A 20,587-nucleotide genomic window follows, 5' to 3' on the forward strand; every position below is an offset into this window, starting at 1 on the left:
GCAATTCCACTCGAATCCTTGGTAGTCAGTGCTTCTGCATCTTTATATCTCGAGGCAATATCAATCACGACCAACGCGTAACGGTAGGTTTTTCTGCCTACGTTATCGTGGGGCATAAACAACAGATCGGCTTGGTGAATCTGATTAGGTTTATTCACAGTCCAATGCGGTCTGGGGACATACTTTGGGGCTGGGAGGTAGATCTGCCACAACGCCTGTTTTTCAAGCCACCTCTTAGCCTCGGCTTCACTGACTTTAGCGACACTAGCTAACTTAGAAATAGCTGAATACCCTTTCCAGTATCCATCGGTGGAATAGTATATTTTTGATAACCTGCTTTCGTTACTCATTTAAAGATTATCTCTCTTTTCTTAAAATAAAAGATGGCACAAGCGATATCAGAAAAAATTAACCCAAACAGGATCCCACGGGAACCCTTCGGCCTGAAAGCGGAATCGTCGCTGAATCGGATTACATTCAATCCCTCATCAGCAAGTCCTGGAGAAACCCTCTATATAAATATTCCAAAACTTGCTGAAAATGTAGTGATTGTTCCAGGTAGTGTATCCTTACTATTTGACTTAGACGTCGCAGGACACGCGAATAATACTCTCGTCAACAACGTTGGCCGGAACCTAGTGTCAAGACTCAAGATTCTTTTCGGTGGAGAAACACTACAGGATACTCAAAGATACGATCTCTTCCAAACCTATCACGACTTATACTTACAAGCTGAAGATCGTGAGGATAGAATAAAACAAGGTATCTCCTCTGAAAACATGAGGAAGCTCAGGACAAATGCAGGTGACAAAGCGACATCAGATGCTAAGGAAGTAGCTCTTGCAGCGGTTCACAACACCAAGTACTGCATTCCACTCGACCATCCTATTCTCGGCGAGCATGGGGTCTTTTATCCAAAGGCGTTACCTCATCCGCTAATCTTTGAAATTACTCTAGCCCCAGTTTCCGACGTCGTTGTTTATGCTGACACGGTCAAGACTCCAACGTACACAATCACAAACCTCGAGTTGGAATATGCTTGCATCTCAAGTGAATACTTGGCTCGTGAGGCGTTGTCGGCTTATCAGGTTGGTAGAGGATTCTTTTACGAGAACGTCATTCTCCACAAAACGTTCACCATCTCCAAACCTAATGATGGTGTCATAAACGAGCACATTAATCTGCCGAGGAGGTCAATGACAGGGATATTGTGCCTGTTCACAGAGAGCTACACCGGAGGAGCAAGGGATTCCGAAAAGTTTGTCAATCCAAGCATCACATCGATCAACATTAATGTGGATGGCATGCCAAACCGTCTCTACTCCAAGGGGATGACACCGCCGGACCTCTGGGAGTCGGTAAAGAAACGTTTCGGTAGAGAGGGTGTTAAGCAAAAGGATTTTTACGCTAATAACAAGTTTGCTCTGTGGGTCGACTTGAGGGCACATCCAGATAACAGCATTCACGGAGGAGGTCTGGTCTTGAACAACACGCGGGACGGAGTAAAACTAGAAATGAAACGGAAAGTTGGAGGAACGGGAAACATCACCTGCTACATGTTTGTAGTAGCCGACGCGTTGATGGAGGTTATGAACTCGAATTTGAGAGCAATCATGTATTAAAAAGGACTTGTGTGATAATACAAAAAGAATGGAAGAATTACGGGAAAAAGTTCCTTTTCATTGTATTATCACAGGACCTACTAATTGTGGGAAGACAAAGTACCTCACGGAACAGCTCCGAGGGCCGTTCCGGCATGTGTTTGAATACATTGTGTTGATTTGTCCGACTTATGCGAAAAACAAGTCCTATCGTAGATTTGCTCACGGAGATAAACGTTTCTTGGTATTATCGCCGGATGCTAGTAACACCGATGAGATTAACGAGTTACTAACAGATTGTGCGGTGCTATTTTCTGGTACAAATACGTTACTCGTTTTGGATGACTGTGCTGTATCGAAAGATCTAAAGCAACGCTCGAACAAGTTTATCAATCTAGCGTTCTCAGGGAGACACGAAGGATTATCAGTGTGGGTATTGACGCAACAATTAACATCCATAGCAAAGCCCTTCCGTGATAACGTCGCCTGTGTGGTTACATTCCATAATCCATCTCAAATCGGTACCAAAACACTGTTTGAAGATTATGGGGGTGACTTAGACGTCGAGACTCGTAAAAAGTTTGTAGAACTGCTGAAAACTGAAAAGTATTCCAGACTCTGTTTCTGCCTACGACATCCATTCCAACGTTATTTGGAGATTCCTGCCACGCGGTGAGAGCTCGAGGGGCTGACCCCTCGAAGTGGTTTAAAAACATCTTGGTCTACTTACAAAATAAGATGGCAAGCATTGAGGATTATATGGAAGAGGAGCCTAAGTCTAAGGGGAGCTCGAAGGGTGAGCCTCTCGAAGACGATGTTGAAGTCAAACGAGAATCGCTGGCTATTCTCGCATCTCTTGGGACTACGAAGGAATTTCTTGGTGTGGACATGAGTTTAGGGGATATCAAGAAGCTCTCGGCGAAAGACGTCGAAAAGTACTTTGTTCGCTACCAGACTGTCTTAGGCAAACAAGTTACTGATGGATTAGTAGAATCAGCACTTCAAGTGGTGTCTCAAGTCATTTCCTACGTGGTTCCTGTAGATGACACCGAAGCGCTTAGCAAAGACTTACAGAACGACGAGTTGGTTAAACGCGAATTGTCAAACTTTGCAGGTCTCTTGGTATTGAAGGGAGGAAGGATGGTAGCACTTGCTAGTGCCCTCTTTCGGGTCGCTAAGCATGTTAAACTAACACCTTCACAGGAGACTTCCAACAAACTTCAAGAAGTTTCAAGCACAACTGAGCAAACTCTTGACCACACCTGAGCACACCTAAGCAAGCTCTTGAGCACACCTGAGCACGTCTAAGCAAGCTCTTGAGCACAACTGGGCAAGCTCTTGAGCACACCTGAGCAAGCTCTTGAGCATGATGTGATTTAAAGATTCTTTATCCAGAGTAAAGAATCATGTCTGACGAAAATCAAGAGGTTGAGCAAATCACAAAGGACCCTCCCCCCAGGAAGAAGAGTGCCGCTAAGGAGAAAGATCCTATAAAAGTCGCTTCTGGTAAGAGAGTTGCCGAATATAATAGGAGGTGTAGAGAAGCACTTGCTAGGGAGATGAAACGCGAGGCGGAGGCGAGTTCAGAAGACGCTGCACGAGCAGAGACACCCCACCAAGAGGGAGCTCGAGGGGATAGCCTCTCGGACGCTTGGATTCCAGAGCTATCGTTTACAACTGTACTGGCTCTAGTCGGAATAGGGCTCACCGCATTGGATATGTATATGCGTTTTTACAAAAAGACGCCTAAGATCAACGCCAACGAGACTGAAACTTTCGAGAGGCCTGCCGCCCGAGGGGCTAGCCTCCCGAACGCGACGCCAAAAATAGGAATGTTGTGATTTAAAGATTATCTGAATCTGTAATAAATAAAATCATGTCAACTGAAAACAAACTTGTGAAAACGATCACCGACTCAGCAGTCATCATCGGATTAGCCGCCGGTATGGGTTATGTTGCTAAAAAGGCTATGAAAGAGTCATTCATCAGCGACCCTTCGTCAAGTGTTACAAACTACGCTAAATGGGTTGCTGTCCTGTCCGGTAGTATGTATCTGAAAGATTATCTGGAAACACAAAAGATTTTGCCAAAACCGCTGTAGGTGACTTAAAGATCTTATAGATTGATTAATAAATGGCGAGTATAGCATTTATGATTGGTGGAGCTATTCTTAATGCGACGGCATTCGTTGGAGGGAGTTACCTAGCGAGATACTTATCTTCTGACGCTACTCATGTTGATAAAGAAAAAATAAGACACGATAAAGCGCTTGAAAAGTATCAACAAGCAATGGGTGATTGGCAGAAAAAACGACAGGAATATCAGGATTGGTTGGGGGAAGAATATAATAATAAACTTCGTGCAGACCAGAATGATAAGGAGACCGATCAGGCTTTCAAACTATACGCTCAAACACATCCAGATTTTGATTTGAAAGAGCCTGAGCTCTCAGATTACTACAGACCAAGTAGCAACCAAAAGATGGGAGAGATGGCATATGTTGGAGGTGGAATGTTAGCTCTTGGCTATGTAGCGAGTAGGTGGATATGAGCCGGCACGACTTAAAGATTTCTTATTTTCAAACAAAATAAGAAATGGATATAGATTTTGATCCCACAACAGAAGAAGGTAGAGAAGATTTGAATACTACCGTGGACGAAGAATATGATTCTCTTCTTCCAAACGATGATGAGGGAGTAGAACCATGGATTAAAAGGATCTCAACTAGATTCGGTAGAGCTACAAGCCACGTGATAGGGAGGTTGCGTGATTTATGGAAAACACGAAACCCTGGGAAGGCTGTCCCCGAGTACATGGAGTTACAGAATATGGGGGGTTCTTCTTCAACGGACGCACTTAGGGTAGACCTTTTGTTATCGAAATATCCAGATCTTGATGAAAATTTAGTTCAGATTTCAACGGATGAAAGAGGGAAACAATTCATTTCCTTCTATTCTGCGAGAAAAGGTGGTTGGACTAGACCAGAAAGGTTGTATAATGAGGATAGAACGGTGCGGAAGAGTGTTGACGACAAAATCAGATCCGGAAAGTACAAGCAAATTCAGATTCAACTCGATGAACTAGACGCTACAGGTAATACACTCAGAGAAGAAGAAGAGAGAAACACCGAGCAAATGAGAAAAAATAATGAGGAACGAAGTGAAACAACTAACCAAGAAAGACTAAGAGCTATAGATCGTAAAAATGAAGAGCTCAGCGAAAGAAATTCTGTCATAGATGAGACTTTGGAAGAGAATCAATTGGAGAGAGAAAATCTTGAAGAGAGAATGCCGTTGAAAGATCGTGTCAAAGCGATTTTTAAGAAATACGGATTTACAGTCGCTGCTGTCGTTACCGCTGTGGGTGTTGTTATCGGTGTTATCGTCTCTAACCTGAAGACGGGTTTGACAAGTGTTGTAAAAGGCGTTGGAGACGGTCTTAAAACAATAGGCAAGAAATTAGGAGAAATACTCCCAGGAATGGTTGGTGCGATAGCTAGTTTCATCTTTAGAACGGCAGGTGAAGTTGTTGGCTTTTTAGCTAAAAACGCATGGCTTCTCATCGTCGCTGTCGTCCTGTATTTCGTAGAACGATTTAAAAGGAGACGGAAATCATAACAAATGGTATTACTCTACATTGAAGGGAACGTTGGTGACTTTACCGTCTATTTAGAACACCCTATTGAAAAGCCGCGGTTTATCGCGCTGCGAGGATGTGCGTTTCATAATCGTTGTAACAGTCTCTCAAGCGAGGGAACGGTCTCCAACGGTGAGAACATTATCCTTAGGATCCCCGCGGGGCAGTATACGATCGAGACGCTAAAACGTCAAATAGATGGGGGTATGCGTCTTGGTGAAAAGTCAGTCTCTATTAGAGACTCGTCACTCGAAGTTCATCGGAACGTCGTGTTGAATGAGCCGCTCGCCTGCCTGTTAGGACTCAAGACCAGGGAGCTGGAAGCAAACACTCGCCACGAGATAAAGATGATAGGTCACGAGGCTATTTTTATCCACTGCGATCTTGTGAACGCGTCCGACTCCCTCCAACAAGGGGCGCCCTCACAAATCCTAGCAAGTGTAGAACTTGATGAAGGAAAGATATACCTCAATCCAAGCGATCCGGTACGGATTAGTACCACATCAGTCGGTTACGTGAGTAGTCTCCGTCTTAGTATAAAGGGCGGTGACGGAAACACAATAGAGCGCGGTCTCTACCCGATACGTCTAATCTTAGAAATTACTTAAAGAATAAACTCTCCCCATAATAAAGCTATGGAAGAGTACAACTCGATCTACCCGAACGTACCCCGAGGGGTCAGCCCCTCGGGTGATAACTTCAGACTCCAAAAGACCCACGATGTTTTGGGAAGTTTGGAGCAAGAAGTTAAACATTACGAGAACGTGAGGAAAAAGTATAAACGAGGGCAGAGCGTGTTTTCAAAGTTAAGTGTGGTCTTAGGACTCTTATCCGTCATTCTTGGGTCTAGTGGTTTGGGGACTTCTCTGTCAGGTTTGGGCATCATCGTTGGAGTTCCGTTGGGTGCTTTGGCTGGTGTTTTCGGTCTCACCTCTGTAGGCTGTGCGGCGGTTTCTAAACGGCTGTCGCAAAAAGTCTCCAAGCACGACCAAACAGCGGCGATGGCAAAGGCAAAAGTAAATAGCATACGCGACCTGGTCTCTAAAGCTTTAAAAGACAACAAAATATCAGACGAAGAGTTCTCTTTAATCTTGAACGAGTTGGACAAGTTTGAGGCTCTAAAGCTCCAGATCCGTCAAAAGTCGGTAAGAGAGGACGAAAAAAACGTAAACATTACCAAGCTGAGGGAAACAGTAAGAGAAGAGATTTTGAAAGACCTGGCGAGTCGACCCGCTCGGTGAAATTTCTGTACGAGAGAACTCCCGTCGGATGGATCTATGAATTGAGATGCGTAAAGGACTGATTTAAAAACATCTTATATGTCATATAAGATGAAATTTACAGAATTTGTGAAAAGGTACCCCTACTACTCACGCTTAAGGTTCTCTGCCGACGAGCACGGCAATGCGCAATTCGTTTTCAATGGGGACGAATACGATCCATTCGACAAGAATGGGAATCTAGTCAAAACGTTATATCACTTCCCTGGTAATAGCTGGAAACCCGAGAATATCCAGGATTTTCTAGTCGCCGACGACACACAAGCATACAAGGAAACGATCCAGCAACTGTTTGGGTTCCCAAAACAATACAGACTAGACGCGCGTGCAGAGTACAAGATATTGCCGTTGGACGAAAACCCTACGAGAAATAATTACGTCTCTTTTGATGTTTTTATAACACCAAAGGTGAAGACACACTTTGTTTTTAGGGACATATTCACCGACAGCTTGCTAGTATTCAGAACAGCAAAGGAGGCTAGTAGGTGGCTCGACGCCCCGAACCTCAGTTATTGGAGTCAAGCCTTAAATTTTGCTATGTTTTGCGCGACTGCTGGATGTGGTGTGACGCGTGACATGATTGACGGCTCTCAAGTGGGGTCATTCTACAGATTTCACATCATTTTCACTATCAGACGAATATTAAACGAGCTACAATGCCCTCTTCCAAAAGATAGGCTCTTTAGTTGGAATAAAAACTTCTACAGCGAAGCGGCTTACCAAAAACTAAGAACAGAATTCCGAACTGGTGACGATTTCCGGTTCCTCGGACCGATAAATCATGGGTTAGGGAACGTTTATAATTATGATTATCACGGCTTGTCATCTTCTAACGACAAGTATAAGCCTTATGACACCATTGATCAATTACACGACGAATGGGACGCTGCCAAAAGCGACCACGAACACATGAATCACTTTGAGATCGAATACCTGAAAGATCTTAGAACTGGGTTTCAGTATGAGTGGTTCTTTCCGGAAAAATCAATGGGGTTAACCAAAGCTGGGTTGTCTAGGATAAACCAGAGCATCGAAGCCTTTGTTTACTGTATTCTAGGCGCGCAAGTTCAGACCCGGTCGTCAATCGTTGGTGATAGCGGTTCAGCTCAGGAAACGAAACAGGTCTTTTCGAAACTCTTTGAAAGCGCGGTGGTGGAAAACAGTATATCGAAAAGTATACAACGGTATCAGTTTGCTTTACAACAGGCGAGACAAAAACTAGACCTGGCTTTCGCCCTCGGCTGTTGGTTAAGTCCATCGTATCTTGTGATAAATAACAACACTTCGATCGCTGGCTATAATAACAAGTTACAAAAAGCCACCACAGATATGAAACTGGGGTTGAATCCGATAAATAACGAGATAAAAACGATCCCAAAACATAATATGGGTCATTCAAAGATTGTGTTACCTCATACCGAGTCAGTCACGGCTCACAAACCGGAACCGGAGGCGAAAACTAACCCAAAGCCGGACGTGATTAAACCCACGAACACACAGCACGAAACTAACCTTGCCACGATCACAGCCTTTACGGCTGGTTTAGCTTGGTATCTATTCCGGTAACATGCGGGGTGCATGTGGACGGATGTGACGTACCGCAAGAAGACAATACCTGTTCACGTGCCAAACAATAGACTGCATACCAGACCACCCTGGCGACCGCGAACTCCCAATGTAAATACAAAACCTATTTTCAGAATCGCTAGTTGTTAGGGCGATTAGGAATGTATGTGTTTTGTAACGTGAGACGCGTTACAAAACTGAGTGGGTCAATGCTAATTTCCGTTACACGTTCTGCAATGGTGCTTTTGTCTATCGTGTTCGCATATTTGAGACCCTCCGCATAACTTACAAAAGGGTCTCTGTTTGCCGTGTCCACACATCCCTTTCCCCTTGCAGTCTTTACAGACATATCTTGCTCGTCTGTGCTCACAAATGCTACCGCCGTTACATTCTCTGCACCGCGTTTTTCTCCGGTTGTGAGGGCAGATTTGCGATCCGTGACAATCTTTGCAATAATATTTCACTCTACCATGAAGACACTTATAATCCGTTGTTCGCTTTACGGGGGATACTTTCGGGTCTTTCACCGTTTGGTTCTCCATTTCTATCAAACCGGTCATGTCCTTAAATCACTTTTCAGTTTTTCACGCCTCGATACTCACCCTCCTAGCCGGCCGACGTCTACCTGGCGAAACACTCTTCCAACATTCCCTTCTCTTGCTCATCCATGCACCAATCCCAAAACCTGTCTGGGTGCCAAGCTACTGGCATTAGTTCGTCCTCCAGCTTTCTACGGAATCTCACCTTGTGTAGCTTCTCCGGGAGCTCCTCATGCACGAGACTCCACCCCCAAGCTGCACGTATCACCGCGAGAATCTCGTGTAGACCTAAGAATCGCGCGTAGTTCATATGTACAATGAGATCGGTCGCGCCCCACTCCAAGCACATCCTGACGACCTCGAGGTTGCCAGATTCGGTGGCTGGTGTTATAGCATAGTCCGGGTCAAACTCGCTGAAGTTTTCTCTCAGCAACTTTAGAACCTCAACGTGACCATTGTACGCCGCCTCAGCGGTGGCCCAACCGACATCGACATCGGCACCTAGATCTATCAACAACTCAACAACCCCCACCTGACCTTCCGCCGCCGCAGCACCCATGGCCTCGGTCATGGCCTCTCCTCCGTCGGCACAATACTCGCCCATCACCTTCAAAACCTCTACGTGCCCGCCTTTCGCGGCCATGGACGCTGGATACATGAAGTCACAGGCGCCCGACTCACAACACATCTTAACGATCTCGGCGTGGCCGTTCATTGCGGCCCTGACCATCGGCTTTTCGAAATCCGTCGCACCCCAACTCTTACACAACCTCACGGTCTCGACGCACCCCTCCCACGCCGCGCGCTCCATAACGGCGTCAAAGTCTGCGGCTCCCCACCTCGCTAAGGTGGCGGCTTGATCCTCCACGGTGAGATTTGTAAGACTTCCAGCACTTTGCATATCCATTTTGTTATTACATCCACGTCTTTAAACCACTTTTTTCGAATTTTTTTAGACGTGTTAATTCACATCTACTCCGAACTGACAGTTTTCTGGAAATCCTGATTTCTCTGGAAATCAGGAAACATCATACCACACCAGGCGTACCCAGGACTGTGGCCACTTCTCTCGCTTTCCTACTGATGGTTAACTCGGAGACGCCCGTTCTTTCGGAGAATTTTTTAAGTGTAATATCGACCCCCTTTAGCCGTACCCAGTAATAGGTTAAAGCGACCGCAAAGGATTGTGGGCGAGCGCGATTCAACTCAGACGAGCGGTTCTTAGATCTGTAGTAGAGCTGGACCACCTCTCCCTTCTGTGCGGGGGACGCCGAGAATCTGTCCATCACGTCGTGAATGTGATGCACAACTGTGGGAGACGCTCCATGTAGTAAGTAATCTTTAGGCGCGTTAACACTAAAGATTTTTAGACCCTTAAGGCAGCTCTTCTTGCTCAATCCAAAAGTTTCCATCAAGGTTTTCGGTGTCTGACACTTACCGGACATCTTGTAGGCGTAGTAGATGCATGCAAAGACGATCGCCTTCCGTGGGTCGCCGCGAAAAATCTGGCCTTTCGTCACCTGAGTGTATATCTCGTTAGCTTTGGCTACAATTACCCCGCTAAAACCCATGTTCTCCACATCCTTGTCAATGTTTCTATCCTCAGACCTACGTACCTGGACCCGACTTGGATTCGAAGACCGTTTGCCGTCGGAATGTCCGTAAAAACCCCATTCTCTTTCGTGCGCGATCACGCGCTGCATCTGTTCCCCGCACTCTAAGCAACTAGTGACCCCGTCTTCTGTGACCAGGTCGTCATGATTGCAAAGGGTGTTACTACTATCCTCGTCTCCCAAGGAGGCTCTACTAGTCTCGTATTTGGTGAGGGCTCGGTCAAACAGTGCAAACTCCGGCATGAGGGTGGGGACGTTAATCCTGGGTACCGGCCCGTCGGGGATATTATATGGTGGTGGTGACCGGTCTTCGGCCGTACGTTCAACCGTTTGTTCCCCCATTTTATTGAACTGTTCACGTCTTTAAGCCACTTTTCAAAGGCTTTTTAGATGTGAAGTCAAGATGCTAGCCTCTCGAGCTGCCTCTAGGCGTGTTGTGTGTGGTCGCTAAGACTTCCGAAGGGGTCCGCGTGAGGGCGGTGCGGTCTAAAGTCTCCACACCTCATTCGTGGACTAGTATCTTACCCATCTTTTTTCGCCATACCGTGGCATGGAGACTAACATTGCTAGAACACCAAGGACAATTGTCGCCGCTCCGGCCACAAACCCAACGGGGTCGAAGCTTCCGTATTCTGAGTCTTCATAGTAATCAGCGTTACAACAGCAGTGTTCAGGCCCCGCATCCGCAGTGTTACTCACATTCACCTCCGGCACCGAACAACCGCCGGCGGTAGCCGCACCATCTCTAATCTTAACCTCCGTCTTTAATGTCATTTTATCTAGGACCCCATACGTCTTTAGACCAGAATAGCCTCCCCGAGCTCCCCCTAGGTGCGACACGTGACAAAATGATCGACAGGTTTTTGACAAAATGATCGACAGGTGGGCGTGGCTATCACGTGACAAAGTGATTGACAGGTTTTTGACAAAATGATTGACAGGTGGGCGTGGTCGTCACGTGACAAAATGATTGACAGGTTTTTGACAAAATGATCGACAGGTGGGCGTGGTCGTCACGTGACAAAGTGATTGACAGGTGGGCGTGGTCGTGCAAGAGATCTCTAGCAAACTCGCGCATGCGCAGGTCGCGAGGCTTGGCGGAGGTGCGCGGAGACTTTCGCGCCATTTTGGAATGAAATTTGGGGAGATCAAAAAGTTGCGCCAGCTGCGCCAAAACCCTACTACTAAAGTATTTAATATGAAATGTTTGTTCTATAATAATTTATGCACTGCTGAACAGTCATGGTTGCATATCAAACAAATATTCGTTTATGATTAACTAAGCATAACCTTTGGAGCAGAAACAAAAACTCCTTGTTCTGCAGCAGTTAACACTACAAACTAAAGGTATGAGCTTATACCAAATATAGGCCAAGAAATACAGCACCCAATTACTATATTGTTCTAGTCCAGATCAGGATACTTTCGTTGATAAGACTAAAAGCCTTTTAACGTTGCTATCGAACGTTTCTAAATTGCATAATTTACCTAGAGCCCATCACACGAGATTTTGGTAGCGCGTTTAATTAAAGGGAGCACTGAATTTCCTGGAAAATGCTAAGGCCCCGGAGGCCTAAATTAAACTGCTGCCAAAACTCGCATCATCGTGGATTTCGTGACCAGAGTGAAGTTAGTTCCTTATTCGCAGTTCCTTTTTCGTCTGTTTCCTTATTCGCTCAGTTCCTTATTCAAATCCAGGGGGGGTACTTACATAATACCTTTTAATTCGAGTTGAAACAGTATTTAGGCATAACAGTTTATTCAGAATAAGTCCAACAGCATTTTCGTCGGGTAATTTTGGTTGCTTTAACGTGCTCGCTGCTAAGCGGAGCTGTGAACATGAGACTCTATCTGCTACAAAAGGTCAAATTACGAAATGCGTGCAATCGCTTTCACAAATGAATCTAGCAAAAGAGAGGAAATCTACCTCTCATCTAATAAATGTATTTGTATCTTGGGCTTTATTTCCAAACGCATTAATATATTTAGAGGAGAAATATTCACGCTTTACTTGACTACGTACGCGTGTAGAAGGAATTTGACATTGCTAACAAAACCACAATTTGACAGATAGTAGTTAAAGTAGTAGTTATAAGTAGTTAAAACGAGATCGGGAGTTATGAAATACCATTTCCTTTTCCGAGAACTCTTTAGAAAGGAGTAGTTAAAGAGAAATCGGGAGTTATGAAATTTTCTTTCCTTTATTGAGAAATGATAAGCAAACACTGACAATCCTCTTCATAGTCTATTCCTTATTAGGATAAGTCGTAAAACGAAATGGGACGTTTGGAGATTCCATTTCCTTATTCGCGAAAACTAACTTGAATAAGAAACAGTTCCCTATTCGTGTCACTGCACTAATCTATTTGTTTTGTCAGAGCCATATCTAGTAGCCAAGGTGTTAATTGACAACAAGCACTATCTGTCAAATTGTGGTTTTGTTAGCAAGGTCAAATTCAATATTTCTCCTCTAAATATATTAATGCGTTTGGAAATAAAGCCCAAGATACAAATACATTTATTAGATGAGAGGTAGATTTCCTCTCTTTTGCTAGATTCATTTGTGAAAGCGATTGCAAGCATTTCGTAATTTGACCTTTTGTAGCAGATAGAGTCTCATGTTCACAGCTCCGCTTAGCAGCGAGCACGTTAAAGCAACCATAATTACCCGACGAAAATGCTGTTGGACTTGTTCTGAATAAACTGTTATGCCTAAATACTGTTTCAACTCGAATTAAAAGGTATCGTGTAAGTACCCCCCGGATTTGAATAAGGAACTGAGCGAATAAGGAAACAGACGAAAAAGGAACTGCGAATAAGGAACTAACTTCACTCTGGTGATTTCGTGCCGCTCTAGAAAAGTTCGACGGATAATGCGACGTTAGCACGCCGTCTATTAAAATCAACTGAACGGAACTAGAACGGCGCGACTCTAGCACTGGTCGAATTTTCGGCAAATTCCCACAGTTAGCTGTACGAAACCCGTGTGAGTTAGTTGCTCATGACTAATATACTTCACAGAAGAAAAGGAATATGTGTTTTGTCGGCTTCCTGAGTAAATAAATACTTTTTTATAAGCACTATTTCTAATCACCCCTCACTCTTACATACTCACCCCCTCACTCCCACACACACACCTCTCCGGTAACTTTTTGCCCTGAGTGCCTGCTTTTTCATTTAGAATTTCATCCTTGAAGCAGATCTACTGCAGTGCAATGATTGCCGAAGTCGTCACTTTCGCAGTCATTGTTCTGACTGTCCTAGCCTTACTCGAGCGCCAAAGGAAGCCCAAGAATCTTCCCCCAGGACCTCCCGGTCTGCCAGTGATCGGAAACTTGTTACAGGTCTTGAAATGGTCCTCAAAACATCAGGTATGCACTGTAGATGATATGGGCTTTAAAACATTTTCCCAGGAATGCAGGCTGAGAGGGGGGTGCGCGCACCCTGCGCACCCCCCCCCCCCCCCCCCCCCCCCCCTGTGTACGCGCCTGGAATGAGTTTTTGCTTCTTGTGTAATTCCTTCTGGGCAACTTTTGTTTTTTCTGAATATACGAAATAATTTAGAAAATTATCATTATCAATGGATTATGTTTTAGTAACTAAATAGAGCAGTTTGAATTGAAGATGGATTAGATTTCACAGTGATTCCACTGAATTTAGCCCACTGCAGAAATATGTATCTCGTTCGATTAGATATTTCTTAAGGTCTGTAAAAGTCGTCGATCAGCAAGTTTTTTATTGTTTTTGGTTTGTTTACATTTACAATTTTAAACCCTTGAACTGGTTTATTTGGTGCATGACATGGTTTCATTTGTCGGAGCTCACTATTTCTATTTGCAGATTCAAATCGAGTTTACTAAGGCCGCAAAGCAGTATGGGGATGTCTTCATGCTCTGTCTCCCTGGGGAGCGTACCGTAGTGATAAGCTCAGCCTCGATCGCACGCGACGCGGTGCTGACGAAGAAAGACGACTTCTCTGGCAGACCTTACAAGTTCACGTGGGACTACTTGACTAGAGGATCACGGGATATCGCTATTGGGGACTTCAGTCCGTCCCTCATATTACAGGTATGGGCCTCTGTCAGCCATTTTGTTATCCTAGCAAGGTATCAAGTGTGAAAAAGCATCCATTTCCATCGGCTGATTTGCAATATTTCCATATTGAATTTGGTGAATAAAGTTCAAACTTTGTTTTTAGATGGTTATTTCGAGATTTTAATTACATTATGTGCCTCCAAATATTAAATGAAAACAAAAACAGGTGTGGCTGAAGTAATCTAAGGTAAAAAATTATTCACTAAACGCCAGGGTCTTGGGTCTTCAAAATGTGGGCATGCTGAGATGGCCGAACTCCTCTCAAACGATGCCGATAAAACTTGTGAGAAAACCTCTTGGAGATATCCGTACTCTTTTTCCCGTCTCTAGTCTGTAGAGAATGATATAGATATCTCATGTTGAGATTGATTGACCGGGTTTGCTGTGGTGGGTTATAAAAAGTGTGTCGTCATAGGTAACCCTCGCCACAGTCCCCCCACCTACTTACGGTTCATCTCTGAAACAGGTCTAGGAACGCCTGGGGATCCTCTTGCCGCAAACCTCGGGTTAGAACAAACATGAAAACGAACGAGAACTGCCGAATGGCGTCTCATATCTGGCATAAAATCCCACTAGATCTAAAAAAATTGTATTGTAATGATACATTTTTAGCGCAAGATCGTACATTCTGCAATGCGTTCATACATGTCTCGGCTTGAAAGCACAGTCATCCGGGAAGTCGACGAGCTTACCAAGCGACTCCGGTCACACCACAGCAAACCCATGGATCCGGGACATGACTTTTTCTTGACAACACTAAACGTCATTTGCGCTATTGTATATGGGCAAAGGTAAATGTGATCACCGATTATTAGCCTGCACAACATAACACGCGCTTCTTCACCTCAAGATCTGGATCAAGCAAACGAACCCTCTAAAGATCCGGATCAAGCAAACGAACCCTCTAAAGATCTGAATCAAGCAAACGAACCCTCGTTTCTCAAAAGTATTATATCTATGGCAATAGCGGTCTACTCAAAATTGTAATAGACTCTGCCCAATTTCCGTCTAAGAAATCTTCAAAATAATTATAGATCAGTTTTGACTGACTACCGTAGCTGCTCAAATAACCGCCCTCCCTCCCCCCCACTCCCCGAATAAACGCTTCGCCTAAACGTGACCCACTTAAAAGACTCTGATAACGAGAGGGAGCGAATATAAGAGTGGTATGGTGCAAACTTTCATCATTGAAAGCTTGGTTTGTTATGATCCGGGAGGATTTGTACTTCCTGAAGGTTGTAAAAACAGTTCCTACATTGAACGGGTTTTTAAATAAGCGCTTCTCCCTATATCCGCCCCCCCCCCCCCGGATAAGCGCATCGCCTGGGAACAATAAAACAATCGTCCCATCACAGCAATAACGGTTTGGAATTTTATGTATTTAAGGTATGAGATTGACGACCCAGAGTTCCTGAGAATCGTTGATTATAACGAGAAGATGTTTCGTCTGTTAGCTGCCGTTAATTTGTTGAATACTCTCCCCTTCCTGGCGAAGCTTCCAATCAAGGATTCAAGGTGAGTACCTTTTAATATCTCAGAACGTCTTGAACCACAATATGGACCTTAATTAGCCTCTGTCAGCCGCCATTTTGTCATCCTAGCAAAGTACCTAGTGTGAAAAAGCATCCATTTTTATAGGCTGATTATAAACAGATGGTCAGAAAAAGATGACCGTGCATTCATTAACGTAGATGAGTTTTTTGGAGTGCAAACGTCCGCGTCTTCAGTTGACCGTGAAACTTTTCACGTCGTAGTTTGGTTAGATATATCAGACACAGCGGGAGCGTGTCAAGGACAAATAAATTCGCGCATGGTCAGAACGCAGTGCCATGTGCATCACTAAATACTTTGAAGACTCAAGAAGAAGAAGAAAACTTAGCCTGCTAGCCAGCTATCATTCGGTGTTTTTTTTTCCGAATATTCGGAGGGAAGGCCGAGGGGCGCTGTGGCGAAGGTGCTTATTTCTTCGCCCCAGCGCACCTGGTCCTTTTTCGCGATCCACTTGATTCCCAATATTCGAAAACAAAACATTTTCGAATAACCCCGAATGAGAGCCGGCTAGCAGGCTTGAGAGAGCTTAGAGGAGCATTATCGCCATAACTCATTACCATCACCATAACATCATTGTGTTACCGCCACTACCAACCATCTCACACATTATCATCTTCACCTCCATCATTGTGATGATTATAAACTCTCTTTCAGGGATTTAGAGTATGTTCGCATAACACGTGACGAGCTACTGGACCGTAAATTAAATGAGCACAGAGAGACGTATGAAGAGGGGAACATACGGGACCTAACAGACGCCCTTATCAAGGCTCTTGAAGAAGCGAAGGTGATCATGGTGGTCACCCTGTATGTGGTGCCTGATTTTTTTTTTATTGGGGACGGGACGGATGGGTTCTTGGTGGACCAATGAGTATAAAGGGGATGGGTGTACTTTTATTTGTTCTCTTTCTTAGGATTACTTCGCTTCAGGTCTCGTCAACATAGACCAGTTTTATGTACATCTGTGACGCTTCAGTACTTTTCCTTTGTTTTATGCTACATGAAACTATACATGAAACCGCAAAAATTCCAAAAATCATCATCTTTGTATAAATACAGTGGTACCTCTATTTAAACATGACCCTCAGAACCAAGGCGACTGCTGCATTTTTGGTTAATGATCGACAGATAGAGGAATCATGGTTGTACGCAATCAGCCAGTGTTTACGCCAAAATCATCCTACTTTTACCCGGTACAAAAATCATTGACTAAAAAGAGTTTCAGCGACAGCAACATGCATTTTATTATTATTATTATTATTATTATTATTATTATTATTATTATTATTATTATTATTATTATTATTATTATTATTATTATTATTATTATTATTATTATTATTATTATTATTATTGTTATCGTTATTGTTATTTTTTCGACATAAAAATGTTTTTTAACTGACTTACCTTAACTGACTCATGACTTTTCTGTTTACGTCATTCAGAAGGAAGATAGCAAAGTGAAAGACCTGATAACACAAGATCACGTGGTGCTTACCATGGCGGACGCGTTCTCGGGGGGCCTGGAAACAACCACGTCGACCCTTCGCTGGTTTTTCGTCTACATGATGAGCAACCCAGAAGTCCAAGCGCGCGTGCACGCCGAGCTGGATGACGTCATAGGTCGTGATGTCATGCCCCGCTGGGAGGATAAGGACAGATTGCCATATTTGGAAGCAGTGATTGCTGAAACCCTGAGACTAAGCAGTGTGGTGGCCCTGGCAGTGCCGCACAAGACTATTCAGGATACTACTTTGGAAGGTAGGGCCTGCTAATCTGCTAATAAGTCCAATAACAACAACCCTCCTATTTACCCATAAGCTTACATACATTCTTTTTAATAGAATCAAAAAGCCCAAACTGTCGCGATCTCGTACCAGAACAATGAATACAATACACCAAAAACTGGAAATCGACTCTGCCAAATTTTCGTCTTTAATAAGACTTTAATAAGACTTCTTCAGGCCCTGAAGAAGTCTTATTAAAGACGAAAATTTGGCAGAGTCGATTTCCAGTTTTTGGTGTATTACATTCTTTTTAAGATACAGAATAAATATTTACGGGGTACTGGCATCTGAGATAACCTCAGGGTTAACAAAGACAGATGCCAGAAAAACAGGTACAATGTGAAGTAGGTCAGGACACACACACACTGAAACAAAACGATAAACATAAGAATGGTAGTTTCAAAACAGAATTATGAATTAGATTTAATAAGCATCAACAATGCTCCGAGAAATTTAGTTATAGTTTTCTTTTGAAAACAGGCAAAGAAGAATCCTTAACATTTTCGTCTAAAGCATTCCATGTCATTCCAGTCATTCCACATACATTTTTATAGTCAATGTTGAGCTCTCTTCTGTTGGACTTACAATGCCAACGCCCTAATAACTCAAGCCATTAGTACTTGCTTCCTCAGGGTACGATATTCCCAAGGGGACTACAGTGCTTCTAAACATCTGGGCTATGCACCATAACGAGACTGAATGGACGTGCCCTTTAAAGTTTGATCCAAGTCGCTTCCTGGATTCTGATGGAAACTTCAGTGCTGGTTCCGGTTCTCGAAGCTATCTACCTTTTGGCGCCGGACGTCGAGTTTGTATCGGAGAGGCGCTTGCTAAACAAGAACTCTTTGTCGTAATATCGAGGCTCATGCATCAGTTTGTGATTGAGAATCCCACGGGGAGCCCATTACCGCCTTTTGTTGGGAGTATGGGGTTGGTTCATGTAGCTGAACCTTACGAAGTGTGCTTCAAGGAAAGGCTTCGTTCAATGTAAACAGCCGACAGCCCATTACCGCCTTTTGTTGGGAGTATGGGGTTGGTTCATGTGGCTGAACCTTACGAAGTATGCTTCAAGGAAAGGCTTCGTTCAATGTAAACAGCCGACAGCCCATTACCGCCTTTTGTTGGGAGTATGGGGTTGGTTCATGTGGCTGAACCTTACGAAGTGTGCTCCCAGGAAAGGCTTCGTTCACTGTAAACAGCCGACAGCCCATTACCGCCTTTTGTTGGGAGTATGGGGTTGGTTCATGTGGCTGAGCCTTACGGAACTGTGCTTCAAGGAAAGGCTTCGTTCACTGTAAACAGCCGACAGCCCATTACCGCCTTTTGTTGGGAGTATGGGGTTGGTTCATGTGGCTGAGCCTTACGGAAGTGTGCTTCAAGGAAAGGCTTCGTTCACTGTAAACAGCCGACAGCCCATTACCGCTTTTTGTTGGGAGTATGGGGTTGGTTCATGTGGCTGAACCTTACGAAGTGTGCTTCAAGGAAAGGCTTCGTTCACTGTAAACAGCCGACAGCCTCCGGTATTTTCTTATGTTTCTGTATCGTGTTCCCAAATATTTGGAGGCCTGTTACGGCACTGAAGAGCATTGTACAGCAATCCCAGGAATATCTGTGCTAGGGGCCTTTCTCAATAGAACATTCAATTTCTGTGATCGATTTGTTTATATCTATTAAAATTTCACGAGATGAAAGTTCGCGGCCTTTATTTTTCGCGAGTCTTTAAGTTTTTTTTAAATCGCGAAAACCGCGAATTTAAGTAACACTAAGTAGAATAAGGTATTGGGGGAGAGGCATGAAGATTAACAGAAAAATCAATCACGTGCCCCACCCCCGGCCCTGCTCTTGTAATGTATACCAACCCGCTTATTTATAGGGAGGCAATTAAACCAGGATCCCAATCTTGTCATAGTCGGTGACGCCACGCACAGCTCGCTGAGATATAAGGTGATAAAAAAATACATGTCTATTTGGGGCCTTGGGTCCTTTGGGGGCTTGTTATTGCATATGGGCGCATTTTCTGTCTTATATAGGTGCTGTTACATTTGCAAAAAAAGAAGACGTTATGTCCTGGAAACCGTTGTTTTGGTATCATTTGAAACAAAATAAATAAACAGAAATAAATAAAGTGTGATTTTGCCACTGCTCAAAATACCTAATTCATTTTTTTGTCAGTTTTTCGGGATGCATTTCTCAGGACGGATGCATTTTGTTGACAATTCCCTAAACATACTCTCTTATGGTTTATACCCCAAATAGTCCCTAGTCAGTTAATCAGTGATAAAGTATTGTGGGGTGTACATGGGAACGTCATTTTGAGAGGTTCCTGTGAGCAGAACCCAGCTATTTCTACCACCCAACAAACCCTTACGGGGCTGTTATTTTATATCCTCCATTCTCCTCCGTGCGGTCCCTCACGCAATAGCCGCTAATACAAGATGGCCGATATGCAGAGAAGTAGATGAACGCGCGTAGCTAAAAAGGAGAGAGGGCGCAAATATAGGGATTCTGCCAAAATGTATCTTGTTATTTTCAACCGCTTTGCGACGGTTGAGGTTCCCAATAGCCTGTGTAGCAAGCGCAAAGGGAAATGAGGAAAACGAGGGATAGATCACCCACGCCTGGAGAGAAGGATGGAGCGAATGCACAGGTAGCCCAAGCTCTTTATTTCTTCCTATTGATTTTACAGTAAACATAGGGCGAAAATCAAAATAAGTGAAAAATAAAAAAAACATCATGTTGAAAAGACGTGTTTAGTCTAGTGTTGTGTCTATGTTTAGCTTTTTCGTGTTCTTTGGCCGTATTAAAGGGACCTTTTCAAGATTTGAAATTTAAAACGAAAATTTTTCAAATCATGAATCTTGAATCTTGAAAAACTAAGCAAAATAAGGTATTGGGGGAAATGCTTGGGCTATCTGTGGT

General features: G+C 43.9%; 2 protein-coding genes across 3 annotated transcripts in view; one reads left to right on the forward strand and one right to left on the reverse strand.

Moving 5' to 3' along the window:
- LOC5519147 (steroid 17-alpha-hydroxylase/17,20 lyase) overlaps positions 1–19,817 on the forward strand; it is a 33,519-nt gene extending 13,702 nt beyond the window's left edge. Inside the window, exons 1-8 of one of the 2 annotated variants that reach the window (XM_048734045.1) lie at positions 11,354–11,582; positions 13,417–13,606; positions 14,076–14,303; positions 14,943–15,121; positions 15,717–15,845; positions 16,536–16,668; positions 17,327–17,642; positions 18,301–19,817. In XM_048734045.1, coding sequence (XP_048590002.1) covers positions 13,451–13,606; positions 14,076–14,303; positions 14,943–15,121; positions 15,717–15,845; positions 16,536–16,668; positions 17,327–17,642; positions 18,301–18,659 — 1,500 coding nt within the window. In that variant the 5' untranslated portion in view covers positions 11,354–11,582; positions 13,417–13,450 and the 3' untranslated portion in view covers positions 18,660–19,817. Of the gene's footprint in view, positions 1–11,353; positions 11,583–13,416; positions 13,607–14,075; positions 14,304–14,942; positions 15,122–15,716; positions 15,846–16,535; positions 16,669–17,326; positions 17,643–18,300 lie in introns of those variants that run through there. The other variant, XM_048734046.1, reaches the window with a different exon arrangement.
- On the reverse strand, positions 9,651–10,577 carry LOC125573767 (transcription initiation factor IIB-like). The gene has a single exon (XM_048734531.1). The coding sequence runs from the start codon at positions 10,575–10,577 to the stop codon at positions 9,651–9,653; it is 927 nt and encodes a 308-aa protein (XP_048590488.1).
- Positions 19,818–20,587: the final 770 nt, after the last annotated feature.

This window comes from Nematostella vectensis, chromosome 11 (genome assembly GCF_932526225.1).
Source record: "Nematostella vectensis chromosome 11, jaNemVect1.1, whole genome shotgun sequence".
NCBI classification, from domain to species: Eukaryota; Metazoa; Cnidaria; class Anthozoa; order Actiniaria; family Edwardsiidae; genus Nematostella; species Nematostella vectensis.